This window comes from Pogoniulus pusillus, chromosome 23 (genome assembly GCF_015220805.1).
Source record: "Pogoniulus pusillus isolate bPogPus1 chromosome 23, bPogPus1.pri, whole genome shotgun sequence".
NCBI classification, from domain to species: domain Eukaryota; kingdom Metazoa; phylum Chordata; class Aves; order Piciformes; family Lybiidae; genus Pogoniulus; species Pogoniulus pusillus.
The window spans coordinates 4,762,233-4,786,565 of NC_087286.1; the positions used below are offsets into that span (position 1 = coordinate 4,762,233).

Consider the following 24,333-nt stretch of genomic DNA (forward strand, 5'->3'; position numbering starts at 1 on the left):
CCTCTCTCTTTTCCTCTCCTTTCCTCTCTCCTTTCCTCTCCTTTCCTCTCTCCTTTCCTCTCTCCTCTCCTTTCCCCTCTCCTCTCCTTTCCCCTCTCCTCTCCTTTCCCCTCTCCTCTCCTTTCCTCTCTCCTCTCCTTTCCTCTCTCCTCTCCTTTCCTCTCTCCTCTCCTTTCCCCTCTCCTCTCCTTTCCTCTCTCCTCTCCTTTCCCCTCTCCTTTCCTTTCCTCTCTCCTCTCCTTTACCCTCCCCTCCCCTCCCTTCCCCTCTCCTCTCCTCTCCTCTCCTCTCCTCTCCTCTCCTCTCCTCTCCTCTCCTCTCCTCTCCTCTCCTCTCCTCTCCTCTCCTCTCCTCTCCTCTCCTCTCCTCTCCTCTCCTCTCCTCTCCTCTCCTCTCCTCTCCTCTCCTCTCCTCTCCTCTCCTCTCCTCTCCTCTCCTCTCCTCTCCTCTCCTCTCCTCTCCTCTCCTCTCCTCTCCTCTCCTTTTCCTTTTCCTTTTCCTTTTCCTTTTCCTTTTCCCTTTCCTTTCTCCTCTACTCTCCTCTCCTCTCTTTTTTCCTTTTCCTTTCCTTTCGTTTCCTTTACCCTTTCCTTTCTCCTCTCCGCTCCTTTTCCTTTCCTTTCTCCGCTCCTCTCCTTTTCCCCTTTCCTTTCCTTTCCTTTCCTTTCCTTTCCTTTCCTTTCCTTTCCTTTCCTTTCCTTTCCTTTCCTTTCCTTTCCTTTCCTTTCCTTTCCTTTCCTTTCCTTTCCTTTCCTTTCCTTTCCTTTCCTTTCCTTTCCTTTCCTTTCCCTTTCCCTTTCCCTTTCCCTTTCCCTTTCCCTTTCCCTTTCCCTTTCCCTTTCCCTTTCCCTTTCCCCTCCCCTCCCAGCACAGCCACGCACCAAGCCCTATCTGAATGTACCTTAATTCCCCTCCCCCAAACCACCATCTGCGCAGGGGTATCCAGGTTCCCCCCACCCCCTGTATACCCAAACCCCTTCCTTTTTACCCGACCCAACGTTATCCCACGCCCCCCCCCCCCCCCCCCCTCTGTGATTTCATACCCCCAAACCTGCCTGGGTTTTTTAATGGGGGAGTGGGGGCTGAGGGAGGAGGGGGCAGGAGGGCATCCTCCCCATGCCTCAGTTTCCCTCATCTCCCTACCGAGGATTGCTCCCGGGATGATGATGCGCAGTAAGAATTGGTCCAGACCTGGGGGCTGGGGTTGGGGAGAAGGGCTGGGGAGGCCCGGGGTGAGTGGGCGGTGCGGGTGCCGGTGGTGGGGGCCTGTCCCTTTAACGGGGGCAGCCGCGGCCCCATCTGATGAGGCGGCTCCAATCAGCGGCCCTCGGGCTCTTGGCAGCCGAAGCCGCCGCCGCTCCGCATTCCTCCGGCTTCCGAAAAGGGGCGAACATGGCGATGGGGAGGAGGAGGAGGTGAAGAAGAAGAAGAAGAAGAGGAGAAGAAGAAGGGGGAAAAAATAAGGAAAAAAGAAGAAAAAGGGAAAAAAAAAAAAAGGAAAAGAGAGGAGAGAAGGAAAAGAAAAAAACAAACCAAAACCAAAACACAAGGAAAAAAAAACGAGAAAGAGAAAGGAAGAAAAAACATAAAAAGGAAGAAAAAGAGGAAGAAAAAAAAGGAAGAAAAAGAGGAAGGCGAAAGAGGAAGAAAAAGAGGAAGGAAAAAAGGAAGAAAAAGAGGAAGAAAAAAAAGAAATAAGGAAGGGAAAAAAAGAAAAAAGGAAGAAAAAAGAAAAAAGGAAGGGGAAAAAAGGAAGAAGAAGGAAGAGGGGAAAAAGCAAGGAAGGGGAAAAAAAAGGAAGGAAGAAAAAAAGGAAGGAAGGAAAAAAAGGCGGGGAAAGGCATTAAAAATAGAATTTAAAAGGAAAAGAAGGACGGGGGATGCAAGCAGAGCTGGCAGCTCGGTAATTCCCTCCCCCCACCCCCTTCTTCCCCTCTTCTAAAAGGAAAACAAAAAAAAAAGAAGGACAGGAAAGAAGAAAAGAAGGAAAGAAGGAAAGAAGATAAGAAGGAAAGAAAAAAAAGGAAAGAAAAAAGGAGAGAAAAAAAAAGGAAAGGAGGAAAAAAAAAAGGAAAGGAGGAAAAAAAAAAGAAAGGGGAAAAAAAAAAAGCCAGGCAACAACAACAACAAAAAAGAAGCCCCTAAAAATAGGAGAAAAATAGAAAAGGGGGGAAAAAACCCCAAAGCCAGAAGGAAGAGAGCCCCAGCAGCCAAGCAGCCCAGCGAACCACCCAACCCAACATCTCTCTTCTCTTTTTTTTTTTCCCTCCTTGCCTTTTTTTTTTTCATGGAGAGCAAAAACCCCAGGCAAGCGGAGGAGGACCGGGACTCCTTTGCGCGGAGACCTTTGCATCAAAATGGTAGAGCTTTGCGATCCCCCCTTTTCCCTTTATCCCCTTTTCCCTCCTCTCTTTTTCCCGTCCCCCCCCACCCCCCACCCCGCTCCATCCCAACCCCCTCCTTTCCTCGGGGTTCCCGAGGCTTTGCTGACTTTGCAGAGGGCCTCCCGAACTTGCCCGGATCCTTGGGATGAAGGTGGTTTGCTTTTGTTGTGGGTTTGGTGGTTTGGTTTTGGTTCGTCGGGGTTTGGGGTTTTTATCGGGGGTGGGGGGGGGGGGGGTGAGTGGTGGTGGTGGTTTGCATGGGCGAGCTGCAGGCTGCTGCTGCATCCCGGCGCGGGGGGTGGTGGGGTGGGGGTGGGGGTGCGCGGAAGGGCTGGAGATGGAGGTTGGGGGCGGGGGGTGGGATACAGACAGCGCAACCCACCCTTGCAGTGGGGCATTGCAAGCGCATTTAGGGGAGGGGGTGGGTGCCTGCACGGGCCTTGTTGTGCGGGGGTGAAAGGGGGGGGAAAGGTTTGCTGTTTGATCTAAAGGGTAAAGAAAATGGCACCAAAAATGCTTTCTTTCTCCTCCCCGGCACAGGCCTTTTTTGGCATGGAGGAGGCTGGGCTCGCCCTCACCTCTGGGGTGCCTTGAGGGGTGCTGTGGGCGCGGGGGAGGAGGTGGTTGAGGGATGCTGGGCCTGACACCCTCCCCCAGAGGAGAGGGGTGGGGAGGCCACCGGCCGGGTCCCCCCCCCAGAGCTGCACCTCAGTGCTGCAGGGTTCAGTGTTTTGAGGGGGTTGATGCTGGGGATGGGGGGAAACTTTTGGAGCTGCCTGGTCGCCCAGGCCGGAGGCTTTGCTGGCGCAGGAGCTGCCTCCTGCTTCCCGTTTTGTTCCCCGGATGACTCCTTCATTTTGCTAATTCCTCGCGTGTGTGTATCCCCCACTCCAGCCCTCGCCCTGCGCCTGCCGTGGGCTCCTTTTTGTTTCCCCGCAGTGGGATCTGGGGGATGCTGGAACCACCCCTGGGAGCAAGGCTGTGAGCGTGGCAGGGGGCAGGGTGCAGCATCCCACCCCCACTTCGGGCTTTGCACAGGGATTTTCCATGTCTGCTTCTTAAAAAGAATAAATGATTATTAGTAACAATAATGAATAGCAGTAATTAAAAGCGATAAGTAATATTGATAAGGGCTGCAGCAGGAGCCTCGCAGCCTGTGGCAGTGACCTATTTTAGCAGCCGGTGGACTTTTTTTTTGGGGAGGGAGTTGGGGGGGGGTGTGTGTGGATTAGTTTAGCTTGCAGAGATAGGCCTAAGCTGGGAGGATGCACAGGGAAATCCCTCGGGATGTTCCGAATCCTTTGGGATGCGCCATGCTCAGGGACCCTGCTGCCATCCCCATCCTTAGACGTGCAGGGCTGTGATTGCCCCAGCGATGGCTCCGCGCCCGTGGTAATGAGCCAGGAGGTGTCTGAGTGGCTTTTTGGAAAGGGGAAGAAAGTGCAAGGTTTGGGAGGAATAAACAAGGAGTGACCGCGGTGCAGAGTGGAGGAAGCACACTGGGATGCTGGGCTGGGACTTGGCACCCTCCCCAGCTCTTCTACTTGGGGTAACTGGAGTCGGGTTTAGGTTCTTGTTGGCCAGCCTGCAAAATGGTCAAGCGCTGGAGCAGGCTGCCCGCGGGGGTGGCGGAGACGCTGTCCCCGGGTGGGTTTGGGAAACGTGTGGACATGGCACTTCAGGAGGTGGTTTAATAGCCGTGGTGGTATCGGGTCAGTGGCTGGACTGGGTGATCTTAGAGGTCTTTTCCAATCCAAACAATTCTAGGATTGCATGACAGTTGCTGCCAGCGTTAAATCGGCTGCTGAACCCACCTCTGTATCCCACCCGCAGGGAGACGCTGCCACGGGCAGGCACCGGGGTGGGTTTGGGAAGCATTTGATGCCCCGAGGTGAGGATAGAAATGTCCAGAGCCCACTTGAGCGGGCAGCCCTGCAAGGACAAGGGGGAAAAGTTGGGAGTTCAACCTTTTCCTCCACACCCAGGCTCAGCGAGAACCAGAGGAAAATTCGCTTTGCACAGCAAAAATCCTCCTCGGAAAGATAGGGAGGGCTTAATTGTTGCTTTTGATTTCTTTTCTTTCGGGATGTGGGGTGAAACCTTGCTGGATGCAAACACTTCAGCGTGGAGTTTCCCTGAGGTTGCTGACTGGGGCTGAGCGTTGCTCCAGGGTTTTTTTTTGGCCAGGGCAGCTGGAGGGTCCCCTTGGCCACCCGGCTTGGCTTCACGACGGAGCTTTGTTCTCCCAGCGAGGAATTAACGGCGCGTTGGGTTATTACCAGCCAAAGCCTGGAGAGATAAACGAGCCTGGCATTTCTGTCTGGCGTCTGGAGAGGAGGCATGTCACCCCCCTCACAAAAATAACCTGCCTTCGGAGAGGTTGTCTTCGCAGAAGGGAGGGAGAAGCAGGAGGCTGTGCCTGCAGCGTGATCAAATATTGGTCGTTTTTAAGATGCAGGTTTTCCTGCTTGGGGAAAACCCATGGAGAAACGTGTTGTGGGTGAACTGAATGTGTCAAGACATCAGAGGGGCTCTGAAGGTTTCGGGAGGGGGATGGTTGATTTGGTTTTTTTTCCCCTCCTATCTTCCCTCCTCGCTCCAGCCGGAGGAGGAAGCTAAGGGCATTCCTGTACTGCCACGATCAGGCTGTGGCTAAGTCCTCACCTTGAAAGGCGACAGCTGAAATTAGTGTTTTGGTGCTGCGTTGGGATGGTCCTGGAAAAAGGGGAGCCTCATATCCCCCCAGTGTGGTTTGTGTCCTTGTTGTCCCCTGACATCCTATGGGAACTTGTGGCCAATGGGGAGGAATGAGATCAGAGCCAGGCTCCGTCACTTACCTCTGATTTCATTTCTTAGTTCTAAAAGAATCAGGAGATTGTTTCGGTTGGAAAAGACCTTTAAGGTCCTTGAGTCCTACCATTATCTACTCTACCGTTGCTGGAGTGGCATTTGTGGGGCAGGGCTGGCCCTGTTGAGGTTCCCATATGAGGGCACCCCAGGGACTTGTCCCCGTGTCCTTCAGGGCTGCTGGCCCCAGCCTTGGTGCCTTGGCTACGTGTCCTGATGATGAAACCTTGGATGATTTTGGACATCTGGGGAAAGCCTGTCCATGGTGGTGCAGATAGGATGAGCAGAGAACTTAATTACCATAAATTGTCTCCTTTTAATTATTATTTTTATGACTCTATCTTTTGCCTGGAGCCAGGGCTGCCAACACCCTGTCTGAGGTAAAGCTCAGCTCCCCAAGCTGCTGAGTCTGCTGGACAGGCATGATAAAAATAATCCATTTTAATGCACATTCCTAAAAATGTTAAAGCCTTAAAGGAGGTCTGAACTGGAGGAGAGTGGCTGGTGCCTCCTGGTTGAGGCTAGGTTTCAGATGGAGCTGGGTGTGGGGACCGTCTGCGGAGGCAGCGCCAGGATTTAGAGAGGATGCTCCAGCGTGGAAAGCCCTGCCCAAGATACTGGGAGAGGCTTAACCTTGGACCTCTCTGGTAATTTTGTGATCTGGACTTGGGTTAGAAACTGCTGTGAAGCAAAGCCAGGAGGTGTCATATCTCATCACAGAAGCATAGAATTGCTTCAGTTGGAGGAGACCTTTAAGGTCATTGAGTCCAGCCCTCGACCTAAGACCACCATGGCCATTAAACCGTGTCCCAAAGTGCCATGTCCATGTGTTTTTTGAACACCTCCAAGGATTATGTCTCCACCGTCTCCCTGGGCAACCTGTTCCAATGCCTGGCCACCCTTCCCATAAAGAATTTTTTCCTAATATCCAGTCTAAACATCCTCAACATCTTACTGTTGGCCTATTTGGAAGGTCACGGTGGCTTTCCCAGGGATGAAAACCTTGCTGCTGGGCAAGGAGATGCTGCTGCCTGATAGCAGCCTGATTTATTAGCATGTGGAAGGAGGCTCTGTGCTCCCATCCCACTTGCCTTCCAGGGATCTTGGCTTCTTCCTGACCATTGCATTGCAGCACATGGGTGTGGGGCTGGCCTGGGGATGTGATGGCTTCAGGCTGCGTATAAGCAGCATGGTGGCTGCCCCGCTGCACCCATCCGTGCTTCCTGCACTGAATTTTGTAGCATCATAGAACTGTTGAGGTTGGAAGAGACTTTTGGTGCCTGTGAGGTTCTGTGAGCCACGGGGTGCTTGCTGCACCCCCTGCCCTGCTGTACGCGAGCACATGGCTCTGGGGACATCCATATCATCCCGAGGGGCTGGTGCTCGCCTCCTCAGCCTCATGCTGGGCTGGGCAGCGGTCCGGAGCTGGCCCCTGGCACAGCCATTTGGCCGCCAGCCCGGCTGGGGAGGTCAGCATTGGGTTTTGTCCTCATTTCCTCCCTCGATCTTTCCTCCTCTTGTTTTTCTCGGGCAGGAGAGGGAGGGGGACAGCAGCTTTGCGTGTGTCTGTGTGTCCCCCGGGCTCTTCCATCCCAGCAGTGGCTCTGCAGGAGGTCCTGCATCCCCCAGACATGAGGGCAGCATCCCGTCCCACCGCCTGTTCCCATGCCAGGGCAGTGGCTTGGAGACATCTCCATCACCCGGGTGTCACTGGCTGTGCCAAGCACTGGCAGCAACCCCATAGTTTGTCTGCCCCAGCAGTGTTTGGCGTTTGCCAGGAGGATGCTGGCTCTGCCAAAATCCAGCCCCATCCATTGGGAGCTTAACACCAGGCCTTGCTGTGGGCTCAGTGAAGACCTTGAGTTACCTGAAGAGCTTTCGCAGCCTGTGTTGGGTCTGGCCTGAGCTGAGAGGAAACCCTTTTTGTGCCTGACTGAGGGAGAACAGACAGATGAGAGCATCCAGCCCAACATCAGTGCTTCTGCTCTGCAGCTGGCCCCTGCTTCAGGACTGGGGCCTGAAGCTTCTGTAGGTGTGGTACTGAGGGACATGGCAGTTGATGGTTGGGCTGGATGACCTTAAAGGTCTCTTCCAACTAAAATAATTCTTTGGTTCTGCTTTTGCAGCAGGGAGGCTGTGTTTGTGCAGCCTTTGCAGGTGTTGAGATGGACATTGAGGTTACCAAACTGATCTCAGGGCTTGGCATCAAGCTTGGTTCCTCGGTGGCACATGGTGGTAGCGTTGCTAATCCCACTTTGTCCTCTGCTCCTCTCAGGCCATGGGTGGCCATGGTGGTTAGAATAAAAAGCTCAAATGAACCTTTTCCCTCTTTGTAGAGGTGTGTACTTGACTGCTGGGGAACAGAGATTGGGGAAAGATTTGTCACTGTTCCTTTGGATGGCCCCACAGAGCCTGGTGCTGCTGCTGGCTTCCCAGGCTGCTCCCTGAAAAATTATCTTCGAGCCAAAGCTTGCAGATGTTGGATGCTATTAAAAAAAATAGTAATGACCAAAAAGGAGGGAAAGAAAAAAAAGCACTGGAAGCATCTGACTGTCCCTTGGACAGCTTAATGCTTTTCTTCACTTATGCAAAGGCTGGGAGATGTTTTTTGGAGTACCCAACAGGCTCTGGGCACTGAGCCCCTTCCTCTCCCTGAAGCCTACATATGGCTCTGTTTTGGACAGCCTCAAGCCTTTTAGACAGCATGCAGGGGGCAAAAATGACCGTTTTGGACAGTGACAACACCATCCTGAAAGATGTGTCTGTCCCCAGGCTTCAGGGCTGAGATGGGACCATCCACGGCGATGGTCCAGGCCTGGCAGCATCGCAGTGGGCAGGATGCGGCGGTGGGCGCTTGGGGCCGTGTTGGCCGGCGCCTGGCCAGGCGGGGCCGTGGCCGAGCTATTGTTTTCCCTTCCTGCTTGTTTTTCCGGACAACCCTTCCCTAATTAAATAAAAACACTCGTCAGGGAAGAGAAGAGAACAACCCCCCCCAACCCCAACCCGGTGCTGTGCTGCAGGAGGCTGTCCCCAGGGAAGGAGGTGAGGAGCGAGCAGAGCAGTGAAGGTAGGCGGTAGGTGAAGGGAGGGTGCGGTGGGATGTGGTTTAGCTCTCAGCCAGGCTTCAATGCATGGCCATGGTCCAAAACTGGGTGGGTTGGTCTCTTCTCCCAGGCAAGCAGCAACAGAACAAGGGGACACAGTCCCAAGATGGTCTGGTTGATTGGACAGGGCTGGGTGCTAGGTTGGACTGGATGATCTTGGAGGTCTTCCAACCTGGTTGATTCTGTGAGTCTGTGATTCTAAGCCGTGCCAGGGCAGGTCTAGGCTGGATGTTAGGAGGAAGTTCTTTGTAGAGGGAGTGATTGGCATTGGAATGGGCTGCCCAGGGAGGTGGTGGAGTTGCCATCCCTTGAAGTGTTCAGGAAAAGCCTGGCTGAGGCACTTAGTGCCATGGTCTGGTTGATTGGCCAGGGCTGGGCGATAGATTGGGCTGGATGATCTTGGAGATCTCTTCCAACCTGATTGATTCCATGATTCTAAATGATTCCATAAGCCTGGCACATCCTGGGTTTAGGGCTTATGGGAAGGTCATCATTAGAAACACCAACCCTGTGTGGCCTCACACAGGAGAAAAGGCTGAAGGTTTCATCCAAAGATCTTGAAAGCAGAGGTCATATTGTAGGGGCTAAGGATTGAGACCAAAATCCCTGGTGCTTTTGAGATGTCTAAGAGTGAGCCTTCATAGCCTTGCAAGAAAGATCTGTAAAAACAGAGGTTTTAACATTTTTTCCTTCTCTAGCAAAGATCAGATATTGGCTTTATATAGTTTCAGCCCTGAAATGCAAATTCTCAATTCAAATTGAGGTGGCTGAGTTGTTCTGGGGGGGTTGGTTTTGGTTTTTGAGAAGCAAGTGCTAACATCATACTCAGCAACTTACTGAAGCACTTTTCATTAGTGCAATTGGATCCTGAAGGTCAGCAGTTAATGTTTTGGTGATTGGAAATGATACACAGAGAGGCTGTTTTTTTTTCATGAGAGTTTTTTGGGGGGTGGGGTGTTGAAAATCAGAAGGAAATCCCCAGATTTTGTGTTGAGTGGAAAGAGGTTTGCCTGCAGCTGGTCTGACTGCTCTGCCCAGTGTGAAGTGAGGGGTCGTGGCCACCTGAATTGGGCTTTTTTATGCCCCAAACCCCTTGTGCTAGGACAGGAGAGAGGTACTTGTGGCCCTTGATGCCTGGCAATGAGAGCTATAGAAATGGCTAAAAATAAATAAATAGAGAGGCTGGTGAATGCCAGAGATGGTCTTCTGAGGGGCTGCAGTTTGGAGTATTTAAATATAACCAGGGTGAGCTGACCTGCAGGTCCCTCAGGAGCTTTTAGTGCTGCAGCAGCATTTAGGGATCTGGCTTTTAATACCTGCTAGGATAAACAGCAGCTTCTCTTCTCACGGTGACTTAACTCCAGCAGCAGCCTCCTTGCAAGGCAGCTGATCGGGGGTTGGTGTGGCTGCTTGGGGAAACTGAGGCATCTGCAGGGTGGAAATGGAGTGGGGCTGCACTCTGAATCCATCTCCTACAGCTGGAGTTTTGGTGGGTTAGCTGGAGAGAGGCTGCCCTGCTCCAGCGAGCAGCAGCATCTCCTTTAGCCGCTGTTCCTGTATCTCTTGTATCTCATCTTCAGAGCCAACCTGCATCCCTTGGTCCCCCCTCACCCCAAGCATCTTCCCCATCCTCTCGTTGACATTTTTGGGATGGGGCTTTAGCAGCACCACTTGAAAAAGCAATGTTAGGGTGGGGAGGGCTGTCTGGAGGCACTACTGTGCCCTTGGGGTGGGGACTTTGTGGCCATGCTGCTTTCAAAGAAGTTTTATTATTGCTGCTGCTCATTTTCATTTGGTTTGGTTTTGATGCCAACAGTGCCTGAGCACCCAGAGGTAGTTTTAGGGTTTGCTCAAGTTGGAGTTATCCAGTGGTCATCCCAAGTTGTCCAAACATGGGATGGAGATAGGATGAGTGACCTGCTCATATGGTACTACACTGGGCTGATTTTTGGTACTAAACTGATGTAGAGGGCCAAGAGGGTGATGGTGGAAAAGAGCAAAGTTGTAATTTTTATTTCAAAACTAAGTAGTATTTAAATAAAATTCGATGAGGACACCAAGCTGTGTGGTGCAGCAGACAGGCTGGAGGGCAGGGATCCATTCAAAGGGACCTGAACAGGCTGCAGAGGTGGGCACAAGCCAAGCTCAGGAGGTTCAACAAGACCAAGTGCAAGGTCCTGCAGCTGGGTTGAGGCAATGCCAAGCACAAATCCAGGCTGGGCAGGGAGTGGCTGGAGAGCAGCCCTGAGGAGAGGGACGTGGGGGTGCTGCTGGAGGAGAAGCTCAGCAGGAGCCAGCAGTGTGCACTTGCAGCCCAGAAAGCCAAGCAGAGCCTGGGCTGCAGCAGCAGAAGTGTGGCCAGCAGGGCCAGGGAGGGGATTCTCCCCCTCTGCTCTGCTCTGCTGAGACCCCACCTGGAGTACTGCATCCACTTCTGGAGCCCCCATTACAAGAGGGCTGTGGAGATGCTGGAGTGTGTCCAGAGCAGGGCCAGGAGGATGCTGAGAGGGCTGCAGCAGCTCTGCTGTGAGCACAGACTGAAAGAGTTGGGGCTGTGCAGGCTGGAGCAGAGGAGGCTGTGAGGTAACCTTCTTGTGGCCTTCCAGGATCTGAAGGGGGCTACAAAAAAAGCTGGGGAGGGACATTTTAGGCTGTGAGGGAGTGCCAGGAGTGGGGGGAATGGAGCAAAGCTGCAGGTGGGGAGATTCAGCCTGCCCATGAGGAGGAAGTTGTTGAGCATGAGAGTGGTGAGAGGCTGGACTGGGTTGCCCAGGGAGGTGGTTGAGGCCCCATTTGTGGAGGTGTTTCAGGCCAGGCTGGCTGAGGCTGTGTGCAGCCTGCTCTAGGGTAGGGTGTCCCTGGGCATGGCAGGGGAGTTGGAACTGGCTGATCCTTGTGCTCCCTTCCAACCCTGACTGGTTCTGTGATTCTAAAATATTACTTAAGTAAAATATTTTCTAAGTAAGACACCACTGAAGTAAGCTGTTGATAAATGACTCTAAAAGCAGGCCTTTTTAATTATTACTTTTTAAAATATGTATTTTTGGACAATGTTTGTATTTTCCCTAGGGCAGGGCAATGAGTTTAACCTTCCCATTAATCCCCACTAATCCAGTCTCTCCTCTCTGGTGGAGCTGCAGGGATGAGATCTGCCAGAGGGGCATTTTTGGGGCAAGTTGGGGTCTTTTCTTGGGCTCTCACCCCGACGGGCGCCTCTCATCCTGGCTGGAGCCCCAGCTCTGGGCAAGCTCACAGAAAGCATCTGATAGCAATAAAGAGCAGCAACCTCCTGCTGACAAGCCCGGGCTGAAGTCACCGAGGGGCCGCAGCCAAGACACGCATTGTCCTCGCCGCTGCTGGGACTGATTAGAGCTGCCTGGCAAGCCCAGTGCTGGGTGAGGGGTCAGCCCCTTTTGCCAAAAAACCCTCCATCTGGAGCAAAAAAAATAACCCAACTACACAGCTTTTGTTTTCCAGAGGTGATGCTGCCCAGCAGCCTCAGTTCGCCCCCCCACCCTTTACATCAGTTTCTCCACAGAGTGGTAGAATGGTTCTGGTTGGAAAAGCTCTCTAAGACCATCGACTGCAACCATCAAACTCACACCACCATGGTCATTAAATGCTGTCCCAGAGTGTCATGTCCTTGTATATAGAATCATAGAATCAAACAATCAGCCAGGTTGGAAGAGACCTCCAAGATCATCCAGTCCAACCTAGCACCCAGCCCTAGCCAATCAACCAGACCATGGCACTAAGTGCCTCAGCCAGGCTTGGCTTGAATACCTCTAGGAATGGTGCCTCCACCACCTCCCCGGGCAGCCCATTCCAGTGTCCAATGACTCTCTCAGGGAAGAACTTTCTCCTCACCTCCAGCCTAAATTTCCCCTGGCATAGCTTGAGGCTGTGTCCTCTCGTTCTGGTGCTGGCCACCTGTGCCAATGGACATGGTTTGGTTGTTGATTGGACTTGATGATCCTAAAGTTCTTTTCCAGGGTAAATGATGTCATTTTTAATCTCTTTATCAGAGAATCACAGAATCATTCAGGTTGGAAAAGACCACCTGGGATCATCAAGTCAATTAATCCTACTCTACAAAGCTCAACCCTAAACCACATCCCCAAGGACCACAGCTGAATGGCCTCTGAGCACGTTCAGGGATGCTGACCCAACCACATACACAAATATCATGACCTGAGGTTTAAGATGTTTATATATTGTACCTGTCACAGAATGTTAGAGCTTGGAAGGGACCTCCAGAGATCATCGAGTCCAACTCCTCTGCCAAAGCAGCTTTGCCCAGGGTAGTCCACACAGGAATGCATCCAGGCAGGTTTTGAAAGTCTCCAGAGAAGGAGGCTCCACAAACCCTTTGGGCAGCCTGTTCCAGGGCTCCATTGCCCTCACTGTGAAGAAGTTCCTCCTCGTGTTGAGGTGAAACCTTCTATGTTGAAGTTTGTGCCCATTGTTCCTTGGCTTATTGCTGTGTACCACCAAAAAGAGGTTAGCCTCCTCCACTTGACACTTCCAGTATCTGAAGGGGGCCTACAAAAAAGCTGGGGGGGGACTTTTTAGGCTCTCAGGGAGTGCCAGGACTGGGGGGAATGGAGCAAAACTGGAGGTGGGGAGAGTCAGAGTGGAGGTGAGGAGGAAGTTGTTGAGCAGGAGAGTGGTGAGAGGCTGGAATGGGTTGCCCAGGGAGGTGGTTGAGGCCCCATGGCTGAAGGTGTTTAAGGCCAGGCTGGCTGAGGCTGTGTGCAGCCTGCTCTAGGGTAGGGTGTCCCTGGGCATTGCAAGGGGGGGTTGGAACTGGCTGCTCCTTGTGGTCCCTTCCAACCCTGCCTGATTCTCTGACACCCACTCTTCAGCTATTTCTAGACATACTTCAACCCCTCTCTTATTTCCTCTTTGCCCCACTCCAGGCTGCAGAGCCAAGAGCTTTCCATGGCTGCCAGCATTTACTGGGGCTCCTCAGGGCCACTGGGACCACAGGGAGCCAACGACCCCATCCACTGAGGAACAGAAATTCAGTGCAAATGAAACATTCTGGCATGGAGGGGGAAGGATTTGAGGATTTTGGGTTTTTTGTGGGTTTGGGGTTTTGGTTTCTTTTTTTTTTTTCTTTTTGAGAAGGCAGAGAAGCAAAGACTCTTTTTTAATTATTTAAACATTTTTGTCTGTGTACTTTTGCCTTTGGCTCACAGGGAAAAAAAAAAGGACAGACAGAATGTGTCTTGCTGGAATTTGTGTGTGTGCTGTTTGTCCCAGAAAATAAGGGAGCTGAGTAACTATTTTTTAGAGCAGAAGGTGCAGGATAAAATCCAAAAGGTTGAACTTGATGATCTTGAAGGGCTTTTCCAACCTGATTGATTCTGTGGTCCTGTGAACCCTCCATCTTCACCACTGTTCTGCACACATCCTTGTGTCACATCCCACAATGGTGGGGAAAAGGAATGTCAGTGTGGTTGGATCCATTTTCATTCGTGGAGGCACAGGAAGCCAAAGGGAAGTGGAAGGAAAGGGAACATTAATGAGCAAGCTGAGGAAGTGTGGGATGGAAGAGCAGACAGTGAGGTGGGTTAGGAACTGGTTGCAAGATAGAGTTCAGAGGGTGGTGATCGATGGTGCCAGGTCCAGATGGAGAGCTGTGACCAGTGGTGTCCCCCAGCGATCAGTGCTGGGGCCAGTCCTGTTCAACTTCTTCATCAATGACATTGATGAGGGGACAGACAAACAGAGTCTGCTCAGCAAGTTTGCTGACAACACCAAGCTGGGAGGCTTGGCTGAGACAGCTTCAGACTGTGCTGACATCCAGAGAGACCTGGGCAGACAGAGCTGGGCACAGAGGAACCAGATGAAGTTCAACAAGGACAAGTGCAGAGTCCTGCATCTGGGGAGGAATCATAAACTGCAGCAGTACAGGCTGGGAGGTGACTGCTGGAGAGCAGCCCCAAGGAGAGGGAGCTGGGAGTGCTGGGGGAGAACATCCATGGCACAGCAATGTGCCCTTGTGGCCAAGAAGGCCAATGGGGCCCTGGGGTGTATTAGGAGGAGTGTGTCCAGCAGATCAAGGGAGGTTCTCCTCCCCCCCTACCGTGTGCTGCTGAGACCTCATCTTGAATACTGCCTTCAGTTTTGGGCTCCCCAGTTGAAGAGGGACAGGGATCTGCTGGAGAGGGTCCAGTGGAGAGCTAAGAGGATGATGAGGGGACAGGAGAGAAGACTTAGAGGGGATCTGATAAATGTTTATAACTATCTGAAGGTTGCCAGGAGGGAGGGACAGACTCTGCTCACTGCTCCCTGGGATAGGACAAGGAGCAATGGATGGAAGCTGCAGCACAGGAGGTTCCAGCTCAACACAAGGGGGAACTTCTTTACTGTAAGGGTCCCAGAGCACTGGAACAGGCTCCCCAGGGAGGTTGTGGAGTCTCCTTCTCTGGAGCCTTTCAAGGCCTGTCTGGATGTGTTCCTCTGTGATCTGTGCTAGATGGTGTGGTCCTGCTCTGGCAGGGGGGTTGGACTCAATGATCTCTTTGGGTCCCTTCCAACCCCTAATGTCCTATGATCCTATGATTCCTCTCAGCAGAGGATGTGGGACGTAGGGCATGGGATGTCCCTTGCATTTGGGATGCAGCTGGCAAAGCCATTCTGGAGTGTAAGTATCTCCAGGAGAGGTTCAGGGGCGGTGTGTGCTGTGCAGAACACGTGAGCTAAATGAAACCTGCAGCAAACACAGCCTGGGGGTGGTGGCAGCTGAAGCATTTCCCAGACTGGGAATGCCACTCCCTGATTTGGATTTTTCCAGGCAGAACCTTTCTCAGGTGGTTTAAAATGGACATGAAAAAAAAAAAAAAAGGCATATAAATGTTAAAATCATTGAGGTTGGAGAAGACCTCTAAGGTCATCAAGTCTGACTGTCAACCCAGCACCACCACAGCCATTGAACCATGTCCTGGCTTTTTGAACCCCTCCAGGGATGGTGACCCCACCACCTCCCTGAGCAGCCTGTTCCAATGCCTGACCACTCTTCAGCAAAGAAATGGTTCCTAATATCACCCTGGTGCCTCCAGCTAGTGACTCTGAGTGGGGTATGTGGTGTAACTTGACAAGTAATGGAGAGTTTTGGGGGGGTTGTGACTGTCTTGTAGAAGTCTGAAGTTTTAAAATCCTTGTTTTCTTCTACTTAAGGGGTTAAATCTCAACTGATACCTAAAATTGGCTTCCTGCATGGAGCAGATATACCCCAGGATCTCCATCTGGCTCAGGAGGTCAAAGTATCCCCCTCTCTCTGTAAGCTTGGACAGCTGAGTCAGGCTTTGGACTTCCTTGGTGGTAAGGTGGCCATTGTGCCTCCTGCCCAGGCTGAAGAGATGTCAGTGGATGCTTATACAGCCTTGTCCCGGCCTTTCTCTTTCTGGATTGAGTTTCCCAGACTCAAGTTGGTGGTGGAGCTTCTTAGCTGGTGTCTCCAAGCTAGGCCTGGTGCTTGAGCATTTTGGCTGGCATCTCTAAGCTAGGCCTAGTGGTAGAGTATCTTAGTGTTTCGAAGCACGGTCTGGAGGGTGAACCTTTTGCCTGGCATCTCCAAGCTGAGGCTGACCGTGTAGCTTCTCAACTGGCATCTTTGACTGGGGATGCATGGAGAGGGGTGGGTGGCATGGTTGGGTGGATCTTTTCCTGGGGGAAGTACCTTTCTGAATGCTTTTCTTTCCTTTCCCTCCCCACCCCCAGCTGATAGTCGAAAAGACGACTGACTACCCTTCGGCTGAGTACTCCCTGGTGGAGGATGTAGCCCTCCACTTCACGTGTTTGATGGACAGACTGAATGAGCAGCGCCTCTTTCAGCCGGACCTGTGCGACGTGGACATCGTGCTGGTGCAACACAAGAGCATCTTCCCGGCGCACAAAGGGGTTCTGGCAGCCTACAGCCAGTTCTTCCACTCCCTCTTCACCCAAAACAAGCAGCTGCAGCGCGTGGAGCTCTCTCTGGAGGCCCTCACCTCGCAGGGCCTCCAGCAGATCCTCAACTTCATCTACACCTCCAAGCTCCTCGTCAACTCCTGCAATGTGCAGGACGTGCTGAACGCGGCCGCGGTGCTGCAGATGAACAACATTGCCTCCTCCTGCCAGGACCTGCTTGACACCCGCTCGCTCAGCCTGGCCACCGAGATGGCCCTGCCTGCTGAGAGCTGTGCTGGGCCCCCACCCTACTACTGCGAGATCAAGCAGGAGGTGGATGCCACTCACCCCAAGATCTATGCTCGGGAGGGCAATGACCCCTACTCGGTGCGGGTGGAGGATGGAGCAGGTGGTGGGACGCTCCCCCCTGGTCCAGCTAAGCAGTACTACAAGGAGGAGAAAGACGGTGGTCCAGGTGCTGTCTGTAAGATAGAAGGTGAAGAGTCTGAGGAGGACTTGGACAGCCAGGGCTCGTACAACCGGGAGCAGATCATAGTGGAGGTGAACCTCAACAACCAGACCCTCAATGTCTCCAAGGGCATGGAGGGGAAGGCAGCGGCCAGTGAGGCGGCTGTGATGGGAAGGCCTGATGGTGATGGGCGTGACACAGAGGAGGATGGGGAAGAGGAGAATGAGGAAGGAGAGGACGACGAGGAAGAGGAGGAGGATGCAGAGGTGGGCGAAGAGGAAGAGGAGGAGCACAGCGAGGAAGAAGACCTGGAGGAGACGACAGAAGAAGAGGATGATGATGATGACGATGAAGACATGTCAGAAGTGAAAAGGGAAAAGGGTGGACAGCCTCGCAGAGGCACTCGGGCATCCAAAGCCACCAAGCCTACCATGGCAACCAGGTCCCAGGAGCTAGCCAAGGTAGAAGAGGAGGAGGAGGAGGAAGAGGAAGGCCAGCGAGGGAGGAAGAGGAAAAAAGAACAGGATGGTTTGGGCCAGAAGGTGAAGCTGGAGGAGAAGCAGCACTACCCGTGCAAGAAGTGCCCGCGGGTCTTCAACAACCGCTGGTACCTGGAGAAGCACATGAACGTGACCCACAGCCGCATGCAGATCTGCGACAAGTGCGGCAAGCGCTTCCTGCTGGAGAGCGAGCTGCTGCTGCACCACCAGACCGACTGCGAGAAGAACATCCAGGTGAGGAGCCCCCTGGGGAGCAGGCAGCGCCCCGGGCAGCAGACAGCCCGCCCAGAGGGCGGCGTCCCAACGGGCGGCGGAGCAGCCTGCTGTGAGTAGACCTCGCACAGAGATGGGCTCGTCCCGTCAAAGGAGGATCCCACCTTGGTGGGGCAGCCCAGTGCGGCAGGGGCTTCCCACTCACTGTGCTGGAAATCCCACTTAGCTACACCATGAGATGGCCTCACGCTCTCTTCTGCCAGGCAACCACCAACAGAACAAGGGGACACAGTCTCAAGTTGTGGCAGGGGAGGTCTAGGCTGGATGTTAGGAGGAAATTGTTGGCAGAGAGAGTGATTGGCATTGGAATGGGCTGCCCAGGGAGGTGGTGGAGTTGCCATCCCTGGAGGTGTCGAAGCAAAGCCTGGCTGAGGCACTTAGTGCCATGGTCTGGTTGACTGGATAGAGTTGGGTGCTAGGTTGGACTGGATGATCTTGGAGGTCTCTTCCAACCTGGTTGATTCTGTAGTTCTATGTGGTTGGCATGTGGCAGATTGGAGAGAGCCTTACTTCACCCATGACTCAGGAGAGTCCCATGGTGACATGGGGATGGAGGATTTGTGCCAGCATCCTATGGCTTCCTCTTACCTGGCCAGGTGGAAACATGGAGTAGTTTTATGAGGAGTCGCTTTTGTTTGAGGTTATTCAGTTAATCTGGATAAAACATTGTGAGCCCCTGATGGAGACACACTCCAGCCATTCCCACCCAGGCTGAAACCACTTTAGCTTCATTCAGAGATTTGCTGACACCAGTTGAAATGGTTTTGATCTGCCCTTTGTGCCCCTCAGCTGCTGGATGAGCCTGTTTCTGAGAGCTGTTGACATCCATGTGTGGTTCAGGCATGGTGTGCCCTTCACCTAATGCTGACTAGATCCAGTGTTTGCAGACTCAGTCCATTAAATCAGTGCAGTCTAGGGGGATAGACTCAGAGAGGTTTGGGTTGGAAGGGACCTTTAAAGGTCATCCAGTCCAACCCCCTTCCTCTGCATTCAGCAGGGACGTCTTCAGCTGGAGCAAGTTGCTCAGAGCCTCATCCAACCTGGCCTGGAATGATTCCAGGGACTGGGGCATCTAACCACCTCTCTGGGCAGCCTAGGCCAGTGGTTCATCATCCTCAGCAAAAAAAATCTTTTCTATTCTCTAGTCTAAATCTCCCTTTCAGTTCAAGCCATCACCCCTTGTCCTGTCACAATAGGCCTTGCTAAAAAGTCTGTCCCCATCCTTACTATCAGCCCCTTTAAGTGCTCAAAAGCCACCAGGAGGTCTCCAAAGAGTTTTCTCTTCTCCATGCTGAAAAGCCCCAACTCCCTCAGCCTGTCCTCACAGCAGTGATTTTCCAGCCTTCTGGCCCTGCACTAACAGGTTCATGTCTCTCCTGTGCTAAGGGCTCCAAAACTGGACCTGACACTGCAGCTGGGGTCTCAGCAGAGCAGAGGGGTGGAACCCCCTCTGTCCCCCTGCTGCTCACACTGCTGGGGATCAGCCCAGGCTGCATCCCAGCAGAGCAGCACACGTGTTCCTGCAGATCCTTCCAACCCATCCCCTCATCTCCAGTGAGCTGTTTGCAAAATGCTGGTGCTGCTAATTAAATACCAGCTTCTGGAGAGCTCCACCCATCTTCCTTCCCACCAGCAACCACATCTAAATCATCTTGCACCTCTCCTAGATGAAGGTAGCACACCTCGAGGGCGACTGGAGCCCTTCACCCGTGGCACCCCAATGCAATGGGGAATGAAGCAGACCTTGGCATTAGGAAGTGCAGGGAATGTGGAGGCAGGAGCAGCCTCATCTGCAGCAAGTGAAGGAGCTGCTGCCTACACTGACCCTGTGGTGCAGCTTCCTGAGAAGTTCACACAACCCTCAGCATTGCTTTTTGTGGATGCTTTTCCCAGAGTGGATGAGTGCAGCTCAAATACTCCCTTGGCCGTGGTCTAGTTGATTGGCTAGGGCTGGGTGCTAGGTTGGACTGGATGGTCTTGGAGGTCTCTTCCAACCTGGTTGATTCTGTGATTCTTTTGGAGCCTGTGCAATTAAAATTGGGTTTTCCCAGAATGTGTCATCAGCCTCATCTGCTTTGTGATAGACAACATGGGACTGTCACCCTGCTGCTTGTATTTCCCCCCTCTTTTTGTCTCTCTTCTGGGTTATTTCCAAATAGGGTGAAGCACATCTGCCTATGTGGTGACTTCCTTTTGCTGCTTCCTTCCTTCTTCCTTCATTGCCTCTCACTTGAGCTTTTTGAGTTTTACAAGTAGCCAAATTCACTCAGCTTGCTCTGATAACATTGAATAATTCTATCAGTACACCATGGGCTTATATAAGCTGGATGCAAAAGGGGCTTTGTTGACTCTGTACCTATAATGGACAGTCTTTATTTCATGTTGTTTAACCATATCCTTGGAGGGATCTTCCCTCCTTACATTCAGCTCTACTGCTTTCAATACCTGTTTTGTCCCTCAGTTTCATCCATAGTGCTTTAGATGTTGGACTCATCTCACTCCTGTGATTGTTTCCCATCCCCATGGGCACCATAATGGACATCTTGCCTCCTACATCTGAAAAATGACTCATCTTTTGCTGTGTTTCTCAGATGCTTTTCTAGCTGGCTTCTGCATGCTTTTCATCTTAACCCACAAGAGTTTATCTTAGATTTCCCCCTCCCTCATTTGGATGTTACTTACACATTTGCAAAGTGATGTTATTTTGTAGGAACCAAGGACACAAACACAACCCTCCAGAGTCCTTGGTTCCGGCCCGGAGGCTTTCCTACACCTGCTGCTTTCACTCTGCCTTTGAGATTCCTTTTTTTGAGTGGAGAAAATTGGCATTGATGTGTCTTTGATTCCAGGCTTTAGTCCTAAATTTGTCCTGAAATGTTTCTTAGAACAGAAAAAAACCTGTTGGGATCCATAGAAATCTATGCTTGGGAACAGAACAACTCAGAAGTTCACTCATGGTGATGTTCAAGTATGGCAAGATGAGGAAGATGTGTTGGAAATGGCTCTGTGCCCCTATTTTTGTCTCTCAAGCACCTGAATCTATGGAGAGATGCTGTGACTGTGTGGCCTAATGGTGTATTTTCATGGTATCACTGCCTTATTTGGTGCAGAATCTGGTTGAAGCCCATCAACAAGCATCTGTTCTTCTGGGCAGGAGGAGAAGCTGGAGGAATCCCTCCCTGGGCTTGCTGGCACTGTTTAGCTGTGAGTTGGAAGTGCCTTTATGCCCCTATTTTTGTCTCTCAAGCACCTAAATCTATGGAGAGATGCTGTGCCTGTGTGGCCTAATGGTGTATTTTCGTGGTATCACTGCCTTATCTGGTTCAGAATCTGGTTGAAGCCCATCAACAAGCATCTGTTCCCAGGAGAAGCTGGAGGAATCCCTCCCCAGGCTTGCTGGTACTGCTCAGCTGTGCTGTTGTGAGATGTCTCTAAGGCATGAATTACTTTCTCAGCACATCTCTGAGGAAAAGGGATGGTTTTGTCCTTGTTGTCCAAGAGGAAGATGAGTCATGGGGAGATGAAGGGGAAAGAATCAACCCTTAGAAGAAAGAAGGGCTGTTGTCTCCTGGCAGGGTCCTTGGCCAAGTGATGCCCACTACCCCTGTGCTCCAGAGCTGAACCATGCTGTCCTGTGTTTCCTTAAGCACCACACTGATCTCTGGTGCTGAACTCATGGCAAACTTGGAGTTTTCCTGGGACTTTTGAGAGGAACATTGAACTTGTTGGAGCTGAAGCAAATTTCTACCACAGCTTCTTGAAGAGGACTTTGCACATCATGTTCTGTTTGTGCTGATGGACTGGGCTTTGGGTCCGTTTTGGTCTGTTTGGACATGTTTGGGAAACTCATTTCATGGTAAAGTATCCATGATAGCCTGCTGATGACTGAAGTTCTGTTGCCTTAGTTTGGGCTTCTTCTTGTTCCTCTGTTCTTCTCAGCCTTCTAATGCACAGAGGCTTGGGTTTTTTTTAATGTAATGGCTTCATGGTGTACAGGAGTGAAATACTCAGCTGGGGAAAGAGCCTTGGGGCATGAGCTGCTCTTTATGCGAGTCCTAATACATCTCTTGATGGGGATGCCATGTCCTTCATAGAGTCATAGAATCAACCAGGTTGGAAGAGACCTCCAAGATCATCCAGTCCAACCTGTCATCCAGCCCTGTCCAGTGAACTACCCCATGGCACTAAGTGCCTCATCCATTTTTTTCCCTGCCCATTACCTTCCCAGAAGAGCTCCCAACTGACCGAAGGGTCTTAAGCTTCTGCCAGGTTTTTGGTTCACTTGGGGGAAGAGCACCGTGGTGGTCCCAAACATCCTATGGGATCTCCATTGGCTTCAGCAGCTTTGCAAAGCAGTTGGTCCAGCTGCAAGGCTCAGGGAAGCAGCCCTGGTGTTTCCAGAGCACTGTCTGCTCAGTGCCCTGTCTCATTTATCATACAATCAGCTAGGTTGGAAGAGACCTCCAAGCTCATCCAGTCCAGCCTAGCACCCAGCCCTAGCCAGTCGGCTAGACCATGGCACTAAGTGCCTCATCCAGTCTTTTCTTGAACACCTCCAGGGATGGTGACTCCACACCTCCCTGTGCAGCCCATTCCTTGCAAAAGCATTGTCTCTTCCTCATCCAGTGGATAGAAGATGGAGTTTTGGAGGTTTTGGAGCAGCAGACTTGGTGGTTGTCATGATTTTTGCTTAGCTGTAGGATTCGTAGTGACATTCCAGCTGATAGCCTGGTAAAACAAAATTGCTGCTGGCCCCTGGGCAGGTTCCTCTGCTTCCCTACCCACCCTGTCTCTCCTTGCAGTGCGTGACATGTGGGAAGGGGTTCAAGAAGCTCTGGTCCCTCCATGAACACAACAAGATTGTCCATGGCTATGCTGAGAAGAAGTTCTCCTGTGAGATCTGCGAGAAGAAGTTCTACACCATGGCCCATGTGCGCAAACACATGGTTGGTGAGTGTGGGAGGCACCAGTGCCACGGAGAGATCCTTTTAGAGGTGTTCATCCATTGTTTTAGCAATGAAGGGTGTCCTCTTGTCACTATCCTGTTGAGACTTTAGGCTGGGCTTACTCTTGGGTAAGGTTTCCCTGTGGTCTTGAAACCTGGTTTGGTGTTTAATGCTAAACACACATCTGCTCGATGCTGGGTGTGAAGGGTGCTAGGGTATGGTGCTAGGGTATCTCATTTATTTTGTTCAGCCAGAAAAAAGAGAGCTCAGAAATGATCAAAGGAGAGTATGAAGTGTAACCATGCCTTCCCTTGTGAAGGAGGACCAGACCACCCCAGTGCTGGGCTTTCAAAAGTAAATGGCAGATGTTAACAGCAGCTGGGTCCCTGGGGCTCGAGGGCACCAAAGCGATCCAAAAGCAGAGGGGTTTCGCCGACACCTGAAGCGTTGCTGCTGTATCTCTCCCTGAGAGGGTGCTAAGTTTGCTAGAGCAGCAGATGGGACCTGGGGAGGTGACTTCTTGAGGTGTGAGGAGCTGTGACCCTGCCTCTCTCCGTTGCAGCTCACACCAAGGACATGCCGTTCACCTGCGAGACCTGTGGGAAGTCCTTCAAGCGCAGCATGTCCCTCAAGGTCCATTCCCTCCAGCACTCTGGGGAAAAGCCTTTTAAATGCGAGGTAAGGTCCTCCCACCTCACATCCTCTCAAATGAGGACAAAGACACTGACCGGAGGAAACATCTTCCACGTCTTGGGGCTTCCCTCATGCTTTGTGGTGGTGCACCAGTAGGGATATCCCCATGCTCTTCCATGCTTTGCATCTCCCCCTGGTTTGAAGGTCCCACTGACCTTATGGTGAAACTTCTCCATTGCCAGAATCTGTCCCTCCAGTTCCTGGACTCTGTATCCCATCCCAAGCCAACTTGCCTGCAAACCTGCCTGAGTATGTCCCCGAAAGCCATTTATTGAGGTGATTTTTCTGGAGGCAAATGTGATTTCTGCACTGGCCCAGCACGCTGGTGGTCTTGGGGGAATGTGGAGGTGTTTTCAGCGCTCATCAACATCTCATGCCCCTCTTCCCCCTCAGAACTGCAACGAGCGCTTCCAGTACAAGTACCAGCTGCGCTCCCACATGAGCATTCACATCGGCCACAAGCAGTTCATGTGCCAGTGGTGTGGCAAGGACTTCAACATGAAGCAGTACTTTGATGAGCACATGAAGACACACACAGGTGAGGTCTCCCAGCCCCTGCAGGCAAGGAGCCCTGGGGAAAGAGCAATGAGATAGGGGTAATGTCTTTGGGTGCATGGCAGGATGGGATTTTGTGGGAGGTCAGTCCAGGCATCAACTTGTCATCCATCTTCCCCCATCCAGATGGATGGAATACCATCCAGAGGGACCTAAACAAGCTGAAGAAGTGGTCTCAGGTGAACCTCACGAGGTACTATAAGGCAAAGTACAAGGTGCTGCACCTGGGTCTGGACCAGGCCCATAGTCAATACAGGCTGGAGGATGATGAGATTTGAGCAGCCTTGCAGAAAAAAGACTTGGGGGTACTGGTAGATGAGAAGCTGAATGTTAGTCAGCATTGGGCACTTGCAGCCCAGAAGGGCAGTTACATCCCAGGCTGCATCAAAAGAAGCTTGCTCAGCAGATCGAGAGGTGGTTGTGCCACTCTGCTCTAGTCAAACCTCACCTGGAGCGTCCTCAGTGCAGAAAGAACATGGACATGCTGGAGTGGATGCAGAGGAGGGCCATGAAGATGCTCAGAGGGCTGGAGCATCTCTCCTGTGAGAACAGGCTGAGAGGCTTGTTCAGCCTGGAGAGGAGAAGGATCTGGGCAAACCATGTAACATCATTTCAGTACTTGGAAGGGACCTACAGAAGGGCTGGGGAAGGACTGTTTGGAAGGGC

At 52.0% G+C, this 24,333-nt stretch overlaps 1 protein-coding gene across 1 annotated transcript in view; it reads left to right on the forward strand.

Annotated features, from left to right (window-relative positions):
- The first annotated feature begins 1,251 nt into the window (after window positions 1-1,251).
- ZBTB47 (zinc finger and BTB domain containing 47) overlaps window positions 1,252-24,333 on the forward strand; it is a 28,014-nt gene continuing 4,932 nt past the window's right edge. The window contains exons 1-5 of the mRNA XM_064162385.1: window positions 1,252-2,360; window positions 16,064-17,434; window positions 22,276-22,423; window positions 22,982-23,097; window positions 23,506-23,650. Of these exons, the coding sequence (XP_064018455.1) occupies window positions 2,358-2,360; window positions 16,064-17,434; window positions 22,276-22,423; window positions 22,982-23,097; window positions 23,506-23,650 (1,783 nt within the window). The 5' untranslated portion in view covers window positions 1,252-2,357. The remainder of the gene's footprint in view (window positions 2,361-16,063; window positions 17,435-22,275; window positions 22,424-22,981; window positions 23,098-23,505; window positions 23,651-24,333) is intronic.